Raw genomic sequence first — 24,335 nt, 5'->3', positions numbered from 1 at the left:
AACAATCACTCCAAAGCTTTTAGGAAATTATATGATCTGAATTGCTACGAGAACAACAACTGCTTTCCATGAGCACTATGTTTCTGAATAACAAATGGAAGACCCTAACTGAGAACCTACCTCTTTAGAGATACCAAAAGAGATGAAGGAAGTTCAGCTGAAACTCTGAGATCCTGCAGCATTGAATATGATTATGTCAAATTTGGGAAGTCAGTGCATCTACTGGCACTCCAAGATGACCTCTGTTATTACTGAGAAGCTGTCTGATGAGAGCGCAGTCTAGTCTCTCTAACTGATGTTTATGGGGATGATTCAAGTGTTCCTGGTGCACATTTTGGGATTCAGTTACCTAAAAGAAGGTATCGAATGCCATATGAGCTGTCCTAGGATAAGTGAAACATTCAAGAGACCAGCCATGTGACACTGAATACATGGAAGATCCATGCCTTTCTGAAGTGGCATCTAGAGGTCCAGTGGGGTATCCCAGTGCATCTGAAATGGCAATAGACTCCTGCGCTCAGACAATTGAATCCTTGTGTTTTGAAGGCCAACCAAAGAAAGAAGAGAAAGTGAAGACTTGAGGAATAGAAAAGATGGGGAATAACCTAAATATGTACCTCTTGGTCTCTGTCAGAACAATTTTTTTTATCAAGAACAAGAAAACTAATTTTAATATTGCTCTTTAAAAATACTTCAGTATTGCTCTTTATGCATTTGCAGTAGAATATAAACTGGATTTGTGGCAAAATAAATCTTACTTCCTTGCAAATGAAATCTATTATTGAAGTGCAAATCACCTTTCGGTAGTTTGGTGTCTTGAATGCAGTCTGGAAACCACTCCACCACAAGCAACCCAAATGATTTTTCATAAGTCATTTAATTTTTCTGTGTTGAGTTTTCCTTATTTATAAATAATACCTATTTTTTCAGAGGGGTATTCTGAGAATTAATACAGTGTTTCCAAAGGCTTTAAGATTCTCAGATGGAAAGTGCTATATAATGTGAAGTATAAGCAGAATTGAATGCATAACTGAAAATTATAAAAGGCCACATAATTAATAAAAAAATACTCTATTCCTAGAACTATTTTATGGTCATGAGGAGAGAAGTTATCATGCCCCATTTGGGCTGGCAAACTCATCTTGCTCACTAAAGGTGTAGGCATGTATTTTCGTGTCACAGTAGACTACCCTTGGGTTCAGCTGGAAGAACTGAGACGCTGGTAATGAAATAGTTCCATTAGACTCTCCTAATTTTTACCTCAAAGCAAAACACACAACATAAACTAGAAAAATGTGCAAATGCAGTTCATGAATTGCAAAAGAGGAACGTGATTGTTTTTGTTGTTTCTTCAGTTAATATTTTTAAAAGCTCTAACACTTTTAGAGTTGAAATGATCACACAAAAGTAGGGCAGATCTGAAACAGATTCCATTAATAGTTGACACCACTTGAAAAATGCTATCATTTGTTGTTAGATACTAAGATCTCCAATGGTGAGGTCAAATTTTTTGATTGCAAGTAGGAGGAACATAATTATATAATAAGTACATTATTGATTTTACTAGTAGCACTAGTATCTGGGACCTGTAGGTCCCTTCTGAAATGGCTTTAATGGGGCTTTCCCTACGTTCTCAACCCACAAAGCCAGCTTCTCACGTAGCTCCGGCCGGGCAAGACCAATCCATGGGTCCACCCCTAGTGCCACCCCCTCCCCCCCAAAAAAAAGGACAATTTTGTAATCTGAACACCTACTTAACCAGTCTGTTAAACAAGTAAAAAAAAAATTACTCTTTTTTTTGTGCTACAGAAATTGACTTAGCGCAGAGAGACAGCAGAATTGTGTAAGTAAGTGAAACTTTCCGGTGAACAGAATTAGGTAAGAATTTTACACAATTAGGCTGAACTTGAAGTATTTTATCTACTGCTGTCTTCTAACTGTGATGGCACATGCTTCACAAGAGAGAAAAAATCTGAGGTGTAGAATGGGTTGGGTATTAAGAAGGAGAATAAGAAGAAAGGGCACCAAAAATTGCTAAGCAGTAGAGTTTTTTAAAAATGTCGGTGGCTCACTGCCAACAGTTGAGTACAGCTGTGCTCTCCAAATCAAGTTCTTGTATGACAACTGGCAATACTGTGTGTGCTGTATTATCTACAGAAAATAAAAGATGTCTCTGTGTCCAAATTATATGACAACCTGATTCTATTTTGTAATTTTCTTGCAAACCTGGCACTTAATAAAAAGACTATTGAAAAGAAAATTCGTAGAATCTCAGAATGAGTACTCCCCTGCCCCAAACTGCATCTATGGTACACATATTCAGTAAAAGTCTGACTGTAAAATGCTTCTTAAACAGAGGTATGAAAGAAATTACATTGCATTCGTCTCCTAGAAATAATCTTAATCTTAGAAGGATTCTAAGACCCTAGAAGCTAGGGTCTTTCTAGGCATCACTGACTACACTTCTCAACTTTGCACGTGGAGTAAGTGCAACTCCCACACTTCGTGTTGTTAAGGAGGCAAAAGTTACAGCAGCTGAGACTACTGGAGTGAAGCCTTGGTGGGAGGTTGCTTGAAGTGGCTGTGTACGACTACCTAGCTACTCGATTAACACTGACTGCAGTCCACAGGCTCCTTCTGTTTAGGCCAAATATAATGCTGACACATTCTGCAGCTCAGCACCAGACACTCTTTTCATTCTCCAACAGTTTACTTGCATTTCTGTGTAAGTGCTGGTTTCTTTTGGCTTCAAAGACAGCTTCACCTGGATGGTTTCATTTTTCTGTTTGACACCTTGCTGTTGATTTTCCCTTACTGCACAAAAGAACTTGCTCCAGTGCCTCTCTCACAACTGCCTCTTTGTAGTGAAAGAAAGCCTTAACGATTGTATTTTGATTGTAAACTTAATTAATCTTGACTTTGTTTAATTTGCGACCTTTCCCGAAATCTTGAGGGCTGGGAATTGGAAAGCACACTGTACCACTGTACTTTGGACATTGCAGGTATGCCAATTTGTTTCATGCCTCATTTGTCACAAAACCCACGAAATTGTAGTCAAAAGTCAGCTCTACATTTTTCAAGGCATGACAAAAATGGATTTTTTTTGTTTCAAATTAACATCTTGCTAAATTTATCTAATTTTTCAAACTCCAAACCAAAGCCCTCACTGACAATGACAATCTAGCAAGCAAGACAAATCAGAAATCAGCTTAGCAAAAGAGAACACACTGCCTCTCTCCAAATACAGCACTGAAATGGTAAGATAAGCATATGCAATTTTATGTATAGACGTTTAGTACAGAGAAAGATGAAGATGTAGAAAGTGTCTGTATAGGAACAAGTCAGAAGAAAAAAAATGAAGATGTATGACTCTTACTTGCACAGTATTTTCTATTATGCATTTGTCTCTTAATATAGACTCCCCACAAACCCACTAACTTAAGATTTTAATCTGAAATTCTGTACCATGGGTGAACAAATCACTGTTTTTGGTTTCAGTTTACTCATTTGTAGATCAATGATAATATTTCTCTGTTTTTATAAAATGGAAGACTTTGATATTGAAGATCCTTAAATTAAAACAATTCAACAGCAAAATATTATTACTAGTTGCATTAATAATGTTGTTTCAAAGAAAATGTGGCTAGTTGAGGCTGTAAAGGCTTTCTCCAAGTATCAGCATAAAGAATACACAAAATGGGACAGATATGAGTGAAATTTCTCTTTGGAAAATGAATCTACAAGCCAAAGTCTGTGTTAAAGAGAGAACCAAGCTCAAGAAATAATACATAAAATAAGCACACATGTATAATATATATATTTTTTCAAGATACTTTTTTTTGTTCTTACAGACATTAATTCAGGGAAGTACACAATCCCTGCTAAAGAATCACAAGAACTGCAAGATAACACCCTCTATCCTCAATTTCATCGTCTCCTATATCTAAGCTCTCTCTAGCATGTCCAACTATATCTAAGCTCTTCCTGGTATGTAGATGTAATTTGTTTATAAAAGCCTCCAGAGAACAGTATTGTACAGGCTCATCAGACTCTCTTTTCACTTTACTAAGATAAGTTTGAATTCTCATCTTGTTCTTCAAAGTGTATGAATACCCACCTTGATATTCTCTGGTAATGCATATCCTTTGGCTCATTAGCCACACTGTAAATAGAAATTTTCAACAGTAGACTTGCAAGAGACCTCTAAGGAAACCATGTAATACAGTTTTCCATTTTGACAATCAACTGCTAACTATTCTTTTCTAAATACCCACTTATTCACTTTATAGTAGTTCATACAGGAATATAATCCCTAGTTTGATGATGAGACAGTTCTGTAAGACAATGACGTGAATCCTCTTGAGATCAAAACATATCATATCTACTGCTTTACCACAACTATTACTTGGAATATGGGATCACATAGTTTATTTGTAATGTCTCAACAAATGTAGTCTCAACAAATTCAGGTTACCTGTTTCTTAACACTTAACTATTTTCTGAGCACTTACAAATAGTATTTTTGATTATTTACTCAAACAGCTTTCTAGGAACTGAAAGTAGGCTGATGAAATACTTGGCTGCTCAAAGGTACATGGACCAGTCATCTTTTCACAGTTAGGCAACTTAAAAAAGAATGAAATAAAAGAAGAGGGACTGGGAAGAGTATCATTGGCTTTAAAGCTTATACATGATGTTAAACTAAATGATCAAACTAGATTAAATAGTGGATACTCGTTTGATCATTTAGTTTAACCTCATGTATAAAACTCGATTCCTTGATTACATAGTGGAAACAGGATGTCTCAAAAATTTGTATCAGTTTTGTTTAAATCAAACTGTAATGCTTTCCTAACATCAATTTTAAAGAGAATAAAGCTGTGAAGTGCTAGTGGACTGAAAAGGAATTATTTATTTACAGATAGCTATAGCCATACCTATTTAAATCTATCAAAGATGACATGTCAAATCGTGTTTCAGTCTTCTCCACAATCCTATATGTACCAGTGACTACTACAAAAGATAGCTCTCTCTATCCTGTAATCTGCATAAACTATAACGCTACACATTGGATTGGGGGAGAAGTGACTCAAAAGCAGTAATACTAAAATAAACAGTAAAAAGTAAAGTAAACCTTAAGAAAAGACACTTCAAGGACGCTTAGTGCATACTCTTAAGATTTCTAAATAAACAGTTCTGGTCAATTTTCATGTTGTTAGCTCCTGTATTTGTATGCGCTTGCACTGCACATAAGACACCACCAGACAAACTAGCCACCTACCAAAACCTTTCACTACAGATAGAAATAAAACACTTTCCAAGCTTTATCAGCAGTTGTATAGCCTTGCAGATGATGTTTTTTATTTTGTCTAAAGGACTTGAAAGTTTCTTTTGGGAAAGGAGAAAAACAAAAAGATATACTGAGAATTCCCATACAGAATAAGGCCAAATATTGTAGCATTGTGAATCTTTTATCCAGTTTTTCTTATGTAACTCCCACTTGTTGTTAGTTTGTCCTCCACAACTGTAGAGAGCCAATTACTTGGTTTGGAGGTTATTTCTTAATTAAAGCAAATTAACTCTACTCCTCTTGGAAAAGGAAACTCCAGAATATTGTATGAAGTTAGGCTCTGCCTCATTTACATCCCACAAAACAACACTGCTATTTAAAAAACCCAAAAGAATGACTTACATATGCACAGTGGCCCTATGAGCCCACCTAACCTCTGAGATTTCTCTTGTTGTATTTTGAACTATGTTGACGATGTCCGGATGGGATTTACAATGGCTCAAAGCTACTATTGTTCACACTACATTAAATTTACAATATACGCAATGAGATACCATAATATTTTCACTTGGAACTTCTATTAACCCACAACTTGGCTGTATTTAATGAAATATGCAGTGCTCATGGAGTTGATTTATATGCACCACTATTTACAGTGCACATTTATAAAAGAGAAAAAAGCACCCTAAGGAACTCAAGATTCTTTTGACTTTAGCAAAAAGTAAAAAGTACCTGATTTGGTTTAGCTCAGTAACACCCCTGGAAGACCTAGAATCTTATAACTGGATTAAGTATGGCTACAGGAATAACTGATGCAACTGGAACAGCTAGCATAGGAAAATGCACTATTACTACCAATATTGAGCCAAAATATTTTTGCATATTTTCATCTAAAAACAAAAATCATAGGCATATTTATGGTTGTTGTGAATGTGTACATGCAGAGACAATAAAAATGTCACGCTGAAGACCTAGAAGTCCGCTTTTAGCAGTCTTGTTCCAGAAATAATTGGAGCGGAGGATTCATATTCCCAAGAAAAATTACAGATTCTCTTGAACAAATAAACCTTTCCTTCTAACAGAACTACTGAATGTATTTAATTACAGAAAGTGCATGTGAGAACATAGTAAAATAACAGAGTTTTGTACTGGAAAAAGAATGCAGAAATGAAAAGGAGAAAGTAGCATTACCGGCTCTCTCAGAGCTATCTAACAAGCAATCTATTTTATACGTTAATCAGAATAAAACTGTCTCTCCTTTCCTTCACCAATCTAACATTAGATAACTTGAATAATTATCTCTAGAAAAAAGCACTATTCTTGCTCTTCTCTAGGTGAGATGATCTGCACAATACGCAGGTTATGGCAAAGACCAACTTTCCCTAAAGCAACGCCCTTTGGGCAGCAAAGAGCATGGGGCACTAATGAGTTCCAGGAAATTACCTTGTGCTGCACCTGCCCTAAGTTCGCTCGCACTAATTCATTAGCAAAGCGAGAAAAGACAAGAGGGGTATTCATTCACCGGTGTTAGGTCTGTGTAAGCCTAAAAAAATTATGTAGTTTAGTGCTCTGTGTATGTATATGAAAGCTCTTCTACTGATGAGATTTTTCATGGTAATTTCTGTAAGAATGTTGTAATCTATTAATAGAAAAGAAAAATATGACCGAACTGTGCATTCTTAACACTGAGGTTATATGCTATGTTTTTGCACATTCTGACTTGAAAGAGGTCTAATTTCATTGCACTGTCTAGAAATTACATTCCAAGAACTACTGACGGGATCACTTACACTAAACCCAGTCCCCAGAAAACATATCCAGAAGAAGAAAATATCTCCAGTGGAAAGGCAGGGAAACAAGAGCACAGTGTAACTATACTCTCAGGAAGTTAATGACTGCACCTCCTTTTCCCAGCTCCTCCCAACAACATTAATAGTCTCAGCAATTCCTGAGTGGAACAAACCCCTTTAACACCACCTGGTGCACTTTTCAGCAGTTGGTCCTGCTTCCAGGCCTGTCATGGCTCATTAAGATAGTACAGTGCTTTCTCTCTGCAAAGCTGTACTTGAGGACCACAGAGTTCAAGATAAAATGGGAGATGGAGGTTTTATCATAAGACAGAATGGGACTGGGACATATCGCGCCAAGATTTCAGTATGCGAGGAATCCACAGACGAAAAAGTTTAAGGAAGGCGAAGAGTAAAAATAAACCACTTACAAAACATACGCATAACTTTCTGGTAGTTAAAGAAACACAGTGACCCACAACAATCTCTTTCTGTGTGTGCTCCTATGGGGCACCTGATTTACACAGGCTTCACGAAAGGGTCCACTATTTTGCTTTGCAGTTTGCTCTGTCTGTGAAATTTTGAGATCCAAATTTAATAATTCTTTGACTTAAGAGAATCATACAACCAAAGAGTTTTGTACTGCTTCCCATAAATAGATTAAATTTTCTGTGTGGTCCCATGATTCAAGATATTTTAGTGTCAATTTCACTGAAAACAAAGTGGTAGATTGTCTCTAACGTTGTCTCTATACTGAATATCTTAGGCTCTTTGACAGTGCTGGAGAACAGAAAGGATAACAGACTTCAACCTGTATTTGCCAAAAGAGGTAACACATGAAAGACATGATGTTTTCTCTCAAACTTTCAGCTGAATTAAATAATAGAGAACTGACCAAATTTGAAGGTAAGAAATATGTACATTTATGGAAAGCCTGATGTTCATTACAGCAAGGACAACTGTGGAGTTAAAAAATGCAAAATACATTTTTTGGCCTTTCAATGACAATTATTCCTAGAAGACAAATAATATAAACACACGGTGTTTCAGCTTTTCTGTTAGACTTTGTATGATTCATTTTGAGATTAACAGCACTTACAAGATCAGTTTATTTCTAATGACTTAATCTTATTTTCTGTATTTTCCAGTATTTGGAAAGGGGTAACTTTTCACATTTCAGGTTATTGCAACTGAACTTTTTACAGTTTAAAAATGTCAAAATTTAACAGGGTGACACTATATATAGGTGGGAAAGGGACTGATGCAGATGCACTTGTTTGGCTTTGCCCCAAGCAGTAAATTGTGTAGACACGAAGTGCCCCCTGTGGGAATTTAGGTTATTTAAAACCACACAAAGTAATTACAGGAGGTGTGTTGGTACCACTGCTGCGATTGCCTGATGACCTGATACCAAATGGCCCGTATAACTTACAACCCAGTTCAATATGATGAAGTGTTTTTGCTGGGTGTGGGACACTATACCCTGTAGATGTTAAGGTTAAGATATCATTACTTCACAGCACAGAAGACAAGTGTGAGCAGACATCAAACTAGAGAGACAATTGTTTATCTTTGTAGAACATATGCATACTTCTTTTGCAGCTAGGAATCACTCTAGTCCTCTGGAGAAAGGTTGCTAAATCATGCACATAAAACACTATTTCTGTAATGACTCAAAAATTTCTTTAATTTTCATGAATACATTTTCTGATCAACTGACAAGGTATTTCCAGATGGACATTGATAGTATTTTGCTGCTGGTGGTGGTGGTTCTGTTCATCATGGATGCACATAACATGAAATATTTTCATTTGGAGAAACTGCTGCATCTGAAATGACTTCACACACCATTTCAGATCAACCAAAATTACTTTTCTGGTAAATAAACTCTATGCCAATTAATCAGTTTCTCTTGGACCACTTGGACCAAGAATTCAACTCAGAAATGCTCACTGCACTACACAAGTCTGCATCACTTACAGAGCTAGCAGCAATGGCAACCAGTTCAGAAAAGGTGAATGGCATGTTAGACAGCTTTCCAGCCTGCAAGAACAGATTGAAAAATGCTCCCACTTGGACTTTTCAACCCTGCAGCAGATGACTAGGGAGAATCTTGTGGTCCTTCTGACCATAACCAAAGGGCCTGCCTAGCGCCCCCGCCAAAAAAAAGAAAAGAAAAAAAAATCCCTTCTCTACAAGCAGACACAGTGTCTGTTCCCCTTCTCTGTAAGTGCAGTGTCCGCTGCTACAGATTTGGCAATTGCCTGAACTCGGCCCTAGATTAGAATGTTTGTGTTCAGTTATTTTCACACACTGCCAAAATTTGCTGACAACACCAGGAGGAAAAAAAGGGAAAGGAAAACTGGTGATTTTCAACAGTTTATAACTCAGCTCAGCCTAAGCAGGTTTTTATGGGACAAAGAACAGAGATTTCTCTATAGACAGTACTTTATTCCTGCCTAATTTAAAAGGTTTGCTGTGAATGATGGAAACATTAGAACTTCTTAAAGGAAACAAAACAAAACAAAAATCCTTGCAGTTCACTATTTTTTTTCCTACAGAAAATCACATTTGGTAATATAAACATAGAGAACATTATCTCCCTTTCTCATAATTATTTACAACAAAAGTGTCTTTTGTTTAAGAAAATAAAAATGTTAGATTTAAAGAAACAGGGGTTTAAAATACATAGTATAATTTTAAGTACTGAAATACATTCCTTGGAATAGTTCACATTTCTGGTATTCTTTCTAGTGACATAGGATTCCCTAAAGAGTGTTAAATGACTTTCGCAGGGTTACAGAGTCAGCAGTAAGCGGAAGTTCTACTCCAAGCAGCAATATTTTACATATATATTATCACTAACTAGTATCTAACAACTTCCTATTACACAAAGAACTAGCTTTCTGGAGTCCTCTTGCTAACTTAAAACTGTGTCCATCCATGCATAGAATCTCTCAAAGCAGCATCTCCTAAGCTATTTTTCTTGTATGCTTCCTTCACTTCCCTCCACCCCGTTATCTGACTGTAGTGTCATGTTCTTAAACCTGCATCTCTTTCAGTTATAGAATTTAACCATTGCTGCTTCTGATTACCTTAAGCTTTTCCCAGTGAAAGATGCCCTAAAATATGATGGGCAAGATTACTTTACTGAATCTTTGAACAATAGCCGTACTACAACAATTGCTTTCAGATAGGGATACCAAAAACAGCTGAATTGTTTCACAAAATTGACTGCTCATTCAATTATTGTCTTTTTTGAGTTGAAATAGTAGAAAACATTTTAACAACATAGAAATCTCTGAAAAAGTACACAATAGCAGAGAAGAGTGCTTTTCAAAAAGCATGGATTAGGATGGTAGAGTAGCAAAGAATATACTGGGGTTCTGCATATTAAGATATTTAACTGCCTGGGAGTAATCAGTAGAGTTCTTTCTGCAACAGAGCTTCAGGGTCAGGGTGAGTTTTTGAAGTTTGGATGCCTTTAGCAGCTTTATAGAATTTTAAGACAGACCATCTATGTCTAAAACATGTTCAGCTAGTTAACTACACAAATTTAATGTTTTTTCCATCTTTCTGTCCATGTGCTGACAGCATTACTGTTCTCTCCAGTGTTCTTCTTCCTTCTGAGGTACAATGGATCTACCAGTTTATGTAGTGCCTGATACTAAATTTTCAGTACAATAACTTTCCAACAGTGACTTAGTAAACTAAGAGAGGTCATCATTTAAAATACGTGAGTAGTTGTATAAAAGCTCTAGAGCTACACAACTCCAAATACATTTCAGGATATACTGTACAATATGTGTACATTTTAACGGAAAGGTTTGGCAGAGCAGTCTGGCTGAAGAAAGGGCTGCCAAGTGATTGGATATGGATATATCTCCAGTTCCTCTGAAGTCCCACATCACCTTAAGAGCTATTCCTCCCATCCCCCAGTATACCAACTCTCAAGGCAGTCAAATTTATAGCTCAATAAAAACTTTTATTAAAAATAAAAAGTGTGGTTTTTAAGTACTACAGTCTTCCAAAGTCTTTATGCCAGGTCTAGATCAGACTGTAGTAGCTGAATATGAAGCTGAGGAGGCTTGGCCCACTTTACACAGCACTTCTAAGTTAGAGTTTCAAGACCTAAGCCACCTCTCTTTCCATTTTGTAACAGCTGTTTTTCTACCCTTTCATTAAGAAAAAAAAAGGAAAGAGGTAATGTAGAAAAGTTAAATAAATAAATAATGGCTCACAAAACCACAGTGGAGGAACTACTGCTGGCCCTGCCAATAAAAATGTTCCTTCTCTTTAGGGCTGGCTAAACAACTGAAAGTGTTTCTAATGAACTGCTGGCAGCACTATAAATCATTGCACTAAATGGATTCATATCTCCCTAAACTAAGGATAACTATTTATCTACAATGCACAGTCAGAAATCAGGAAGTATTTAAACCTTAGAAGTCTAATTCCTCACTTTTCCCCACCTCCTCAAAGCTTGGTTTTATTTAGCTCTCCTTATACAAAGATGACAAGAGAAGTCTGGTAGAGAAGTTCACACTCAGTTCCAGTGAATCATTCACAAGAGTTTTAAAAATACCTTAACAGACCAAGCAGACATCTGCAGTCTGATTTCAGCGATTACACTTATCTGGCATTATGCTCATCTTTCCCCCCCTTGCTTTTATCATTTGTTACAGTCACTTGTGCCTTGCCTTAAAGTAGACTGTAGATTACTCCAGATAAGATAGTACATTCATAAAACACACAAAATAATGAGATGCCCATAATTATTTAGAATCTTTTAAGATGCTACTGTGTAAGAAATACATGTCTACTACAAGCAAATGGATGACTGTAAGGAAGAAATGTTTTTGAAACCAATGAAAGTAATGAATGCAATGAAAGCAATGTACACAGTCCCTGGTCAGAGGTCACTTCTGAAGGCTTGACTGATTACACAGATAACTGCATATCTACAGAGAAATATTCATACAGTGATTGTCTCAGAGATATCAAGAAAACATAGCTATAAATAATGGAAGGAAACACTCACTTCATCTCTAGAACCTCTTCCAAATGTTTCCTTCTCTCTGCTCGTAGGTTGGTCAAATGGGTTTCCTTCTCAGCCAACGACTGCTGCGTGGAGGACAGTTTTGCTTTCATTGACTCCAGTTCCTGCTTAACCTTTTCCATGGCCATCATCAGCTCTTCCACCTAAAACATTTTTGGGGTAGGCAACAGAGAGAAATAGTATAAGATGATCAATAGGAACTTAGTAAATGCCACAACTAAAATGGTGTCCAAAGGTTATCAATGCTAGTGCACTGCATGATGCTTTTGTAGACTAGAAGAACCATCTAGTGCTGTGTAAAGTACAACTACATATGAACGAAAAAAATAATATAGTCTGTGAAATAATGAATCTGATCTTGTCACTAGAAACTATTATAACATCACATTACAAACCTTCAACTCCTAGATCATTTCTGTTTTAGAAAATGTACCACAAGGATAAATGGATGTCTATGTATCTTAAAACTAGATCAGTAGGTACTAAATGGAATACATCTATAACATGTATTGTGATATACCAAAAGTATAAAAAATCTTATCTGTAAATAATCTCTAAAAAACTGCATATGAGCTTTGAAAACAAAGTTACAAGTGCCTTCTGAAACAGGGATAGGACTGAGTCTCCAGAAAGATGTAAATAGTCAACTTCCCTCAAAATATCTGTCGAAAAATGCTTATTGCTACACTTCGTGATTTAGCAACATAAAAGATGTTCAAAGAGTGGCTGATGAAAGACAGGTATGAAAGAACAATGCTCATACCTTAGACAGTTACCAAATGGGAAAGTTCAGAATTGACATAATTGTAAATTCTAGCACAGTTATCACACAGATGTACCTAGTCATATTTTATTCTGCAGTGGTAGTGAGTTCTGTGTTGGTTAGAATTTATCACTTTAATTAATATGCTAAAAACACAATAAACATGCAAGTATAGCTCTATCTAGCATAAAAATACCTCTGGATATTCTTTCAATAATCTTATAATAATGTTAATTATCACACAGTCTACTTTCATGAACTTGTTCCATATAGATTTTCTCTTTTTATCAAATCAAATCAAATGTTCTTAAATGAGAGAAACTCAGAAGTTATTACTGAAGTTAGTCAAATACTGGTATAAATTTAGTATGACATTATAACACTGCATTGCATTTACATCCCTGCCTAAAATAGACTTATTTATATAAATAAACTTGAACTTTTAGTAATTCACTGTCAGAATAGAGCACAATAATTATATTAAGCTCAAGTTATACTAAATATGTTTTTACAAAGAGAGTGGGTATGTCATTCACTATACAGGTGCTGGAAGATGCCAGGTATGGAACATATCACTATTTGCTCTAATAAATTTCATACTCCTAAAGGTAGAGTCATTAGCTCAGGACAAACACAGATGACAAAATTGTTTTTTATCCTCAAACAGTGATAGAGCAAGAAATATTGGAACTCAGAATTATTATGATTATAAAATGTAGCATAGACATTGTGTAGTGCTTACTGCAGAACGCATATGTACTTCCACTCAAATGCAGCTGACAGGAATTCTTCCCATATCCAACAAACTAAGAAAATTTTTAAAAATGTAGTTATCAAAAATTATTCAAAGCGTACAGCTAATAGTTCCTCCAGTAATCATGTGAAATTGGTCAGAACTCTAACTGTTATTAATAATTTGGCAAGAGAAGTCATGGACAGCAAGAAGGGCTTCTTTAAAGAAAGGTAGATTAGGAAAAATGTGAGTCTGCTACTGAATGGGGCAGGAACCCTGATGACGAAGGACACAAAGAAGGCAGAGATACTGAATGCTGCCTTTGCTTCAGTCTTTACTGCTAAGGCCAGCCCTCAGGAACCCCAGACCCTGCTGACCAGAAAGTCTGGAGAAAGGAGGACTTTCCCATGGTACAGAAAGATCGGGTTAGAGATTATAACATTCACAAGTCCATGGGCCCTAGTGGGATGCACCTATGAGTGCTAAGGAAGCTGGCGGATGTCATTGCTAGGCTGCTCTCCATCATCTTTGAAAGGTTGTGGAGAACAGGAGGGGTGCCTGAGGACTAGAAGAAAGCCAATGTCACTCTAGTCTTTAAAAATGGCAAGAAAGAGGACCCAGTAAACTACAGGCCAGTCAGCCCCCCCTCCATCCCTGGAAAGGTGATGGAGTAACTCATCCTGGATGGATGGATAAGAAGGTGATGAGAAGGAGCCAGCATGAATTCATGAAGTGGAAATACTGCTTAACAGCCTGAGAGCCTTCTATGATGGCTTGACTGGCTGGGTAGATGATGTGAGAGCAGTGGATGTTGTCTACCTTGACTTCAGTAAGGCTTTTGACATTGTCTCCCTTAACATCCTCACAGCCAAGCTCAGGAAGTGCAGGTCAGATGAGAGGACAGCGAGGTGAACTGAGAACTGGCTGAAAGGCAGAGCTCTGAGGGTTGTGATCAGCAGCGCAGAATCTAGCTGGAGGCCTGCAGCTAGCACTGTGCCCTTGGGGTCAATACTGGGTCTAGTCTCATTCAACTTATTCATCAGTGACGTGGATGAAGCGACAGAGTGCCTCCTCAGCAAGTTTACTGATGATACAAAACTGGGAGGAGTAGCTGGTACACTACAGGGCTGCACTGCTATTCAGAGGCACCTTGACAGGCTGGAGAGAGAGGCAAAGAGGAATGTCATGAAGGTCAACAAAGGCAAGTGCAAGGTTCTGCTCCTAGGGAGGAATAACCCCATGTACCAGTGCAGGCTGAGGGCTGACTTGCTGGAAAGCACCTCTGTGGTGGAGAAGGACCTGGGGGTCCTGGTGGACACCAAGTTGACTATGAGCCAGCAATGTGCCCCCGTGGCCAAGAAGGCCAATGGTCCTGGGATGCACTAGGAAGAGCACTTCCAGCAGGTGGAGGGAGGTAATCCTTCCCCTCTACTCAGTGCTGCTGAGGCCACACCTGAAGTGCTGTGCCAGTTCTGGGCTCCCCAATACAAGAGAAAGATGGAGCTACTAGAGTGAGTCCAACAGAGGGTCACTAACATGATGAAGGGACTGAAGCATCTCACATATGAGGAAAGGCTAAGAGAGCTGGGTCTGTTCAGCTTGGAGAAGAGAAGACTGATGGAGAATCTTATCAAGGTGTGTAAATATCTGAAGGGAGGGTGCAGAGAAGATGGGGCCAATCTCTTCTCAGTGGTGCCCAGCGATAGGATCAGAGGCAATGGGCACAAACTGAAACACAGGAATTTCTGTGTGACTGTGTATGAGGAAAATCTTCTTCACTATGAACAGGTTGCTCAGAGAGGTTGAGGAGTCTCTTCCTTGGAGATATTCAAAATCTCTCTGGAGAGGGTCCTGGGCAACACGCTCTAGGTGACTCTGCTTGAGCAGGGGATTTGGACTAGCTGATCTCCAGAGGTCCCTTCCAACCTCAACCATTCTGTGATTCTGTGAAGGAGAATTTCTGTGAAACATAGTCCAAACTGGCTAGCATACTTAAAACAATCAAACTTTTCTGGACTAATAATAGTTATTTTGTAGACAAAACCAGATCAAAAACTCTGTCAATTTTGCAAATAAAGAGAAAATTCCATAGAATGAAATAGAGAAATATGTCAGGAAAGAATATAAAGAAAAACTGCATCACTACTGACAGGCAAAAACACAACTAGTAAGAAAACAGATGAGAATTTCTATAAAAAGAAAAACAGCAACATGCAGGGGAAGCAAAGGCATACTAGTGTATCAGCTTTTACTTCTGTTGGATGGATCAGAATGATCTATATAAACATTTTCCTTTTAATTGAGGAAAAGGGGGCATGTCAACTACAAAACCCTCTGCTTATAACAAAAAACAACCACAACTAAACATGTCTCCAGCCAACTGCAACAATCAAAGTAATTTGTGTCAGTCTGTCACTTGCCAAAATAAAATAATCTTTGGAGCAACAAACTTTTCCACAATAAAGTTGGAAGTTTTTCGACATGCGTCATTCCATTCCCAGTCACAATCAAAATTTGCAATACTAACACCGAAGGACTGGCTTGATGCAGATCTGAAGCCTAACAACGGTGGGCTGTTAACAGCACACAATGATGATACTGGCAGATATCTAGGCTGAGGCTGTTAGTGCTAGGTGGCAAGACCTAACTCTGCAGGAAAGGATTATATTCTTTAAGTACTGATCATTGCAGCTACTTAATCTCTTTCTAATTGTTCCATTTGGTAATTTTAATTCTAGGGTTTTGTTCTGTATTTTTGAAGGCTAACAGAAAATTTTTCTAATCATGTATCGGGGATGGATAGAATGCAAGTGGCTTTTAAACTGTGCCAGCAACTTAGTTCACTGAACCATCATTACCTTCCATTCTCTCTAGAAAGTACCATTGCCATGCTATTGATTAAAGACAAAATTCACCAAAATACTGATGACTGCATTTATAATAAAGACTTCAGTTTTCAGAGTCATCAAATTATAGACATTCCTTTGGGAGCATTTCAACTAAACTTAAGATAAAATATTTTATGTAGTGACTTAATCATCTTAGTGCAGACCTGTCTCTATATGCCCCAGCAAGCCGTCCTGGAAGAAATAACATACCAATACTCTCTAGAAGCAACTTGCTTACAACACACATCTAACTTTCCTATTCAAAAATAGCTTTAAATGTACCCTTGATTGCTTCACCCTGAGAGTAGCTAATTATATAACAAAGAAAAAATTACTTGCCAAGAACCAGAGTTTTTTGAGACAGATTGTTGACAAGTATATTTTAACTGTAGGTAAGCTTGTGCCCTGTCAGTTATGTTTCCACTGGCATAAAAACTGTACTCTTGTTCTTCTCCCCTTAGTCAGCTGATAGCATAGAAGGCAGAATGCATCTTCCATTGCTTCAATACCTCTTACCACAGACCTCTCAATTACCCCAATCACTGTATTAGTTGGTGAAGGACAGCACTGTCTTTCACTCAAACATTGAGAAAATCACTCCAATAAGTACTGTATCAGCTCTTAAAAATCTCAGAGGTAGAAGAGTTTTTGAGGAAGTTATGGATGAAGCTTCAAACAGCCGTACAGCAGGTATACAGAAATGAGGTATTACTCAGTCCTAACATCAGTCACGGGACTCCAGGTGGGGATGTAGCCACTGCTCCTTCTGGCAATCACAGCATAAAAATAGTAGAACCCTTAGACTTCCAGTAATATGCACTAACAAATTGCCAGAATTCTAGAAGAATTTATATTTGCAAAGGTAGGAAAAATGATTTTTCTGACATCAGTGATATAAATAATAGGTCTAATCCCAGAAATGTGAGGTTTAGGAAAGAAACCAGAAGGCTAATTCAACAGAGAAGGAACTTTGATAGTCCCTTAGAAAGTATACTCATCTGTCTAAAGAGGTACTGTATTCTTAAAGAAAAGTATCTAAGGGAGACCAGTCACAAGGACAATAATTCTCCCCACACTCCTAGCACAGCAATGTCCACCAAGAAAGTCCCCTTCTGGAATAAAGGAGAAAGCTAGAAAGAAATGGGTGACTTAAACAGAGAATTCATCAGAATCAGCAGAATGAAAAAAGAATAATGGAGTAATTTAGGTTGGAGGGATCTCTGCAGGTCATTTGGTCCAATCCTCTGCTCAAAGCAAGATTAACTCAGAGTAGGTTGCTCAGAGCCTTGCACAGTTGACTTTTGGTGTATCTCCAAGAACAGAGACTCCCCTGTCTTGCTGAGCATCTGCTCCAATACCTGACTTCTCTCACTGTGATTTTTTCTCCCCTTAATGTCTAATTAGAGCTTTCCAGGTTGCAGTTTGTGCCTGTTGTCTCTTGTCCTTTCACCGAACACCTCTGAGAAGAATCTGTCTCTGTCTTCTCTCATTAGGTACTGGAAGACCACAGTACAGTTGTTCTGAGCCTCCTCCTCTTGGGCTTGAACATACCCTGTTCTCTCTGCCTCTCCTTGTATGTCACGTGCTCTAGTCCATAACAACTCTGCCTCTGAATAGCAGTTCTGCTTTCCAGGATTTTGGCCATTCCCTCCAGTCTGGTGTTATCTGCAACACTGTGGAGGTGCACTGTGTCTCATCATACTCCATCATCAGCTGCTGAGGACAATGCTAGTAACAGGCCACTTGTTGGACTTCATACCACTGATCAGGACCTGGCAGTTCCTATCCAATTCAGAAACAGGATGTTAACAGGAGGATATGCTTTAACTGCTAAGAAAGTTTTGAACATACAAAAAAATAGAGGATGCTGATTGACAAGTGAGCAGAGACACTAGGCACAGACGACAGACAGACATTGGTTGAGTGTATCAAATAAAAACCCTAATACATATGGAAAAATGTACTGGAGATTTTTTTCAAGATATCCTGTAGAATAGTTTTCCCTGAAGGAGAGGAAGAGTTTACAGAGAAGAGAAATATTCAGCATGCATGGTATGAAATGTATTGTTCTTAACTCATCTAAGCTCAGATGAAACCTACGGGAATTCTTAGAACATGGACAAAAACACTGGGTTCTTCCTAACCCCAGAAGATCCGGAAGCTCATACTGCCTGCCAGAAAGTTGGATGAAGCTGATAAAGGTATAATCACGGAAGAAGTATTGCTAGCTATCACCTAAATCCTGAATTTGGCTGATCCCTGGCCACGCAGGGAAGACCAAGGACCTCCCTGACTGTTTATGTAGCATGTTAAGGACAAGCTGTTCGTCATCACTTATCCATGACTCAGCTCCCTATAAACAGGGCTGAAAGGTCTTGTATGCATTCTAAGCAGGATGGATTTGCAAGGAATTTAAGAGAATACTATTTTTTCATGGGTTTTTGGGCCTAAGAGGCCTGACCAGGTAACAGGCTGTCTTTAAGGAAGAACATGAAGTTGAAGAAAATTTCCATTAGAGGAAAGGGTTCCTGAGAGACTAGAGTTGAACAAACTACGTGAAACATGACCGTGAGCACTGGAGATCAGTAACCCAGGATAGGGGTTACTGCTGTATCACAGAATTAGTAAGGTTGGAAGGGACCTCTGGAGGTCATCTAGTCCAACCTCCCAAAGACTCCCTGGTGCTGGTTCCACTGGGGCTTGAACCCAGGACCTTCAGCATGTAAAGCAGTTGTGATAACCACTACACTATCCCTCTGTAACTGAAAAGGCAACCATCAACATGAGATAAATTTCATGCATAGTATCTCATCTCCTTAGAAAGGCCAGTGCATTGCTATCATGAAAACAAGGTGGATAGCCAAGGCAGTAGAACAGGAGGCTTTAAATACCATGTTAACAGCAGCCTGTCAAGACATAAAAGAAACCATCTAACACAAAAAAACAAGCCTTTTTCAGAAGACTTTCTCACCTTGCAATCTCCCTGCTTCTACATACTCTGACTTAAGTTCCTCTTATGCAACCATCATGATCAGAAAACAGACAGTTGAGTTGACATACAAATACCACATTATCTCTAAGTATGTGGTACTTCTGTTCAGCTGTTCTGGATACTGGGTGACGTGAAGCCAAAGACTTCCAAAGAGCTTGGTTCAGCTCCAAGAAATTCTTAATGATAAAGAGTAAATCTGAAAAAAGACGATGGATTTGCAAAATATGAACGAGGTTGCAGACCCTACGACTCTGTTATAGTTCTGCTGTTATAGGCAAGATCAAAATTCCACCTTGTATGAGATGAGGATTAAAACACTACTAAAGATTTCTGAGACTGGGTGGATACTTTATGCCAGGGAGAAGGTCACTTCAACTGATGTGGTTGTCTCTTGAAGGCAGCAACCTAAACGGTGCTATACCCAAGGTCAATCCAGCCAGCCAGGCTAACTAAAGCAGCCTCAGGAGCCCCATATGCTTCACAGTGTGTTCAAATTGCAACGTGGTAGCATATTCCTTTTGTTTCCCAGTGTAAAATTCTTCTTCAGTGATGAAGAATCATCTGAAGAGAACTTTTCTACTTCATAGCAAATTTAAAAGGGTCTTCATAGCCCTCTCAGGAACACAGTTGCGGAGCTTAATTTTATGTTCATGCCCTGTCAGAGAAGCAGAGTAATTTTGTACACATGGCCCTCATCCAAGCAACAAAGACATCGTGTATGCAAGAAACACAACGCAATTCACTACAACTATGCAAATATAAAGTGGACATGAACAAAGTCATCAATATAGCAACACAGGGAGAAAAATGCTATGCCCTTGAAAAACATTTACAGTGGCAGAAGACTCTATCTCATCAGAGTAGCTGAGAATAACTCAGTGACCCAGGCAATCCACTTTTGTATGCTATGGGCCAGAAGGGTAGAGCAAAAAGCTAAATACATGCTTCCCACACAGACTGCAAAGGAAAATTTTCCAGTCTCAAGTGACAGGACATGAATGCATCCATAGTTCAAATGTATATGTAAACTAGTTCAAATAATATTTATTAAGGATAGTCGATATTCAGACTTTGACCAGTACACCATACAAAACTGTGTTCTATGTTAATGTTAGATGATAGGACTTTTCCCCACCTGTAGATTAACAAATCCCTCTTTGCAGAAGAGATTGCATTTCTCTCAGTTATTTATTTCCTTACTGATCAAGCTGCAGTTTCAATTGTCCAGGTGGCCCAAGGTAGATTTTAGTCTTCTTTCCTCATTTTTTTCCCCTTTGATCAAGAATTTGAATAATTTTCTGGTCAAGCAAAACAAGACTGTACATCAGTCTATAATTAAAAGTCTGAAAGGGCATGGCAAAGCAACTCGAATATTACACTAAGAATCATATATACTCTTCTACTGCAGATACAGTTCTTCAGATGCAGTGATATATACAGAATTTCCAAGTTCATGTTAATTTACAAGCCTAAAAATAGACTTTTTTTTGTTGTCGGTTTAAGGAAAGAAAATCAATTTCTTTCCTAAATACAGACACGATCAGTTATGTGATAGCTGTTTATATTCACTGTGTGTCTTACAAATTCCAGGAAGACTACAAAAAGATGGAATTTTACAGAGTAAAGACACAAGTACAACATTACAGGTCTCTTTCCACTAGCATTGTATAAGTCAATCACAAGAGATCCTATTTTCAAAACCATCTCACCAGGCTAACCTGTATATTTAAAATTATTGATTATTTTGAGCATAGACCTTCCTTGTGTAAACCATATATTGGCATCACAGTATACACGATGCAAAATGTACTAGAAATGTATACTTTGACCAAAACAACAAACGCTACCAAAACAAAAGGTCTCGAAATTACAAGTCAGAAATAAGAATTCTACAAAGGCAAAAAAAAAAAAAAAAAAAAAAAAAAAAAAAAAGTAAAAATCCTTATAAAGTACCACTCATTCTCTCAGAAGACTCTCTCCTACTATTTTTAAATCGTAAGTTTTTAAGCAGTTTTTCATTTCATTGTATACCTTACCGAAATGATAAAAGCCTACGGATTTCTGCATTAGCTTTTACTGAGTTGGACTGATTACACTGCAAGAACAGACAGAGAAAAGAGAAAAAAATAGACATGATAAGAAAGACAAAGATGAGGATTCTGACTCCATGAAAACTTGTTTCGGTCTCAGAAATTTTTCCCAGAACAGATGTTAAGACATGGGAAAAGCATGGGCCAGAGTTGGGACTTAAGTATGTAATTTAACTGCCCCAAGTAACATATTACAGGCAGAAAGCACTGAGTCTGACATAACTTGGATTGCCAGCAGGACCAGATGGTTTGCTTAAATCACAAGTTAATAAACCTTTACACAAAATAAGAAGGAAATGAATTATGGTTTCATCATAGTCCCATTTTTGTTAAAGCAGTAGGGTAGCTTTATGTACTCTTGAAGACTACATCCAAGACACAGCTAAATAGTTGGCTATTCTGAAATAAGGGACAACTTTTAAATTTTTAGAAATATTGAGAAAGTCATTAAGTACAGCTTCTTGAGAGCTAAAAATATCAGAGAAAAATGGAGAAATAAGTAATCAATAATAAAAAAAAGTTTTATTTTTTAATAAAATTAAAATGCAATTTCTAGTCTGCAAGGTAAGGAAAGCCCTCAGCTAAAAGAACTGTTGAAAGCTCGGCCACACTGGCAGTAGAATGGTAAAAAGCAGAATGGCTCTGCCCCTCTAATACAGGTAGGAGCTTTGGCTCTCCATCAAGCCCCTGTAATTCAATACCAGTATTGAATTACATCAGGAGTATTCATATGTGTATAGGTAGACAGAAGAAGGGTTCATGGTTAATTGGTTCTCAGTCATGACAACATGACCACTACTAACACTTGTGAGGCAGATAGAAAAAGCATTAAGATCCTTTACCTTCATTTTTATTCTGCAACTGTAGGCACCATAAAAATATCCCAAAGTAAACAGATGTTCAGTGCCTAAAGAGAGTCTTCCTCCCTACACTATATATATCTCCACATAAAGCTACTTCACTTGTTCCATGTGGTTGCTGTTAATTAATGTTGACCTAAGGTCCTTCGCAGACAAGCGAAAAACTATTTTTTTGAAAGTTGGAATTACTTAGTTGAAGATCCTATCTAAAGAAACTGGGAAATAAAAACAGCAGAATATTGTGCAACGAAGAAGATTTTTCTATCACATTTTTCAGCTGATGCTGTCAACAGCATATACATTCTGTTTCTCCCAGCCACAGAGACAAAACTCATTGGAGTACAACTGTAAAATACTGCTCGAAATACACGAGTAAAAAAAATACAGCTCCATCCCAGAATTGGTGCCAGATTTCCAACACCATTTCGGCCAAGGTCAACTGTTTACAGCATTAGAGGACTGTGGCAGACTGTGCACATGGAGAAGTTCTGTTTCGTTCACAATAAAGATGGAGTTAGTGTCAAAGACATGAACATGCCTGGTAGATTATCGTTCCTTCAGAGACAAAGCAGGATCTTCTGGTTATCTGTAGCATACAACAGCTATTTTAGAGATGAAGTGTATGTTTCTGAACTTGGTGAGTAACTTTCTTAAGTCTTCGTACCTTTGGTTTTTAGGTTGCTAGGATTCTGCACCTTCAACACCCCTGAGAAAATGCACTGTTTTGGTGGCTTAATAGAACTGGAGCCACTCTCCCATTCTTACATTATTAATTGGGAAGGAAAAGAAGTAGAAAGAAGATAAACAGAGAGAACAAAAGACTGTGGTCTAAAAAGCTGCAGGATACTGTAGTTGAGTGCAAATTTTCTTATCGTTGAGAAAATGAGAAATTGGAAATAGGAGACTCCAACTCTCTTCCTTATCTATGAGCTAGTTCCCAACAAAACTTTTATTATGAAAGAGTATCTGATAATGAGGAAGAGTTAATGCTCTGTACTGCTCCCTTCGGTCTCCACTGATGGCTTTAGGCAATGAAGAGCACTAGGAGTAGACTGACCAGATGATATCTGACATTACAGTGTTACTCCTACAGAACCCACAGAAATAGAAACACAGGAGTTTTTGTCAAGAGTACATAACTTGAAAATCATCAGAAGTGGTTTTTTGCTCCAGGAGCACTGAGTTATGTATTATGCATTTGTATAAAGCAGGAAAAATCAAAATTCATGGATGTTTGGAAAAGACAAGCTTCCTGAGCTGACAGACTTGAGGACTGAAGAACTGACAGCTGGGTCCTGTTAGGCTGTTTAGAGGTAGCTGTGACAGATGTATCTCCTAAATGAGAGCCGTAAGCCATATAAATAAGCAATGGTCTGCAGACAGGACAAGAACTCTTGAGAAAGAAGCAGTAATTGTCTCTGCTTAACACATAAAAAAATTTTGAGTCAGGCCAGGGAAAATAAGTGAAAATCTGAACACCTGATTTCTATGGAGGATGGAAACCTGTTATAGTTCTGGTATCTAAGACTATAAAAAGTTAGAATTTTATTTTTGCATTTCCCTCAGTTGGAACCTTTATCAAATGAAGTAGTCATGTTACGCTTTTTAACCCTTGCAAACACATAGAAAGAACATTTTTTATGTTTTAATATGTAGATATGTTTAATACGGTTTATGTAGATCTACAGTCAAAGGAAACTGTCCTATGTTTGTCTCTTGTGACTAAGAATGAACCTCTCCAACCTGTGAGAACTAGGCAGTGATTGCTACTTTTAAGGATAACTAAAAATGTTGCAAAAAACTAGACTTTAATCAGCATTTAAAAATCCCTACAGAGGCAGAGAGACTAGAATTAAGCACATTTAGCATGATT

The 24,335-nt window shown here is 37.8% G+C and overlaps 1 protein-coding gene across 5 annotated transcripts in view; it reads right to left on the bottom strand.

Moving 5' to 3' along the window:
- Positions 1-24,335, bottom strand: part of ERC1 (ELKS/RAB6-interacting/CAST family member 1) — a 302,330-nt gene that overhangs the window by 91,974 nt on the left and 186,021 nt on the right. For all 5 annotated transcript variants that reach the window (XR_009960212.1, XM_062590517.1, XM_062590533.1 and 2 more), the window contains one exon: positions 12,119-12,279. Coding sequence is in view for 4 of the 5 variants with exons in the window: in XM_062590517.1 (XP_062446501.1) it covers positions 12,119-12,279 (161 nt within the window). In the remaining variant the exon portion in view is untranslated. The remainder of the gene's footprint in view (positions 1-12,118; positions 12,280-24,335) is intronic.

This window comes from Rhea pennata, chromosome 1, assembly GCF_028389875.1.
Source record: "Rhea pennata isolate bPtePen1 chromosome 1, bPtePen1.pri, whole genome shotgun sequence".
Lineage (NCBI taxonomy): Eukaryota > Metazoa > Chordata > Aves > Rheiformes > Rheidae > Rhea > Rhea pennata.
Note: the sequence above shows the minus strand (reverse complement) of the source record. Positions and strands in the feature narration are given on the sequence as shown.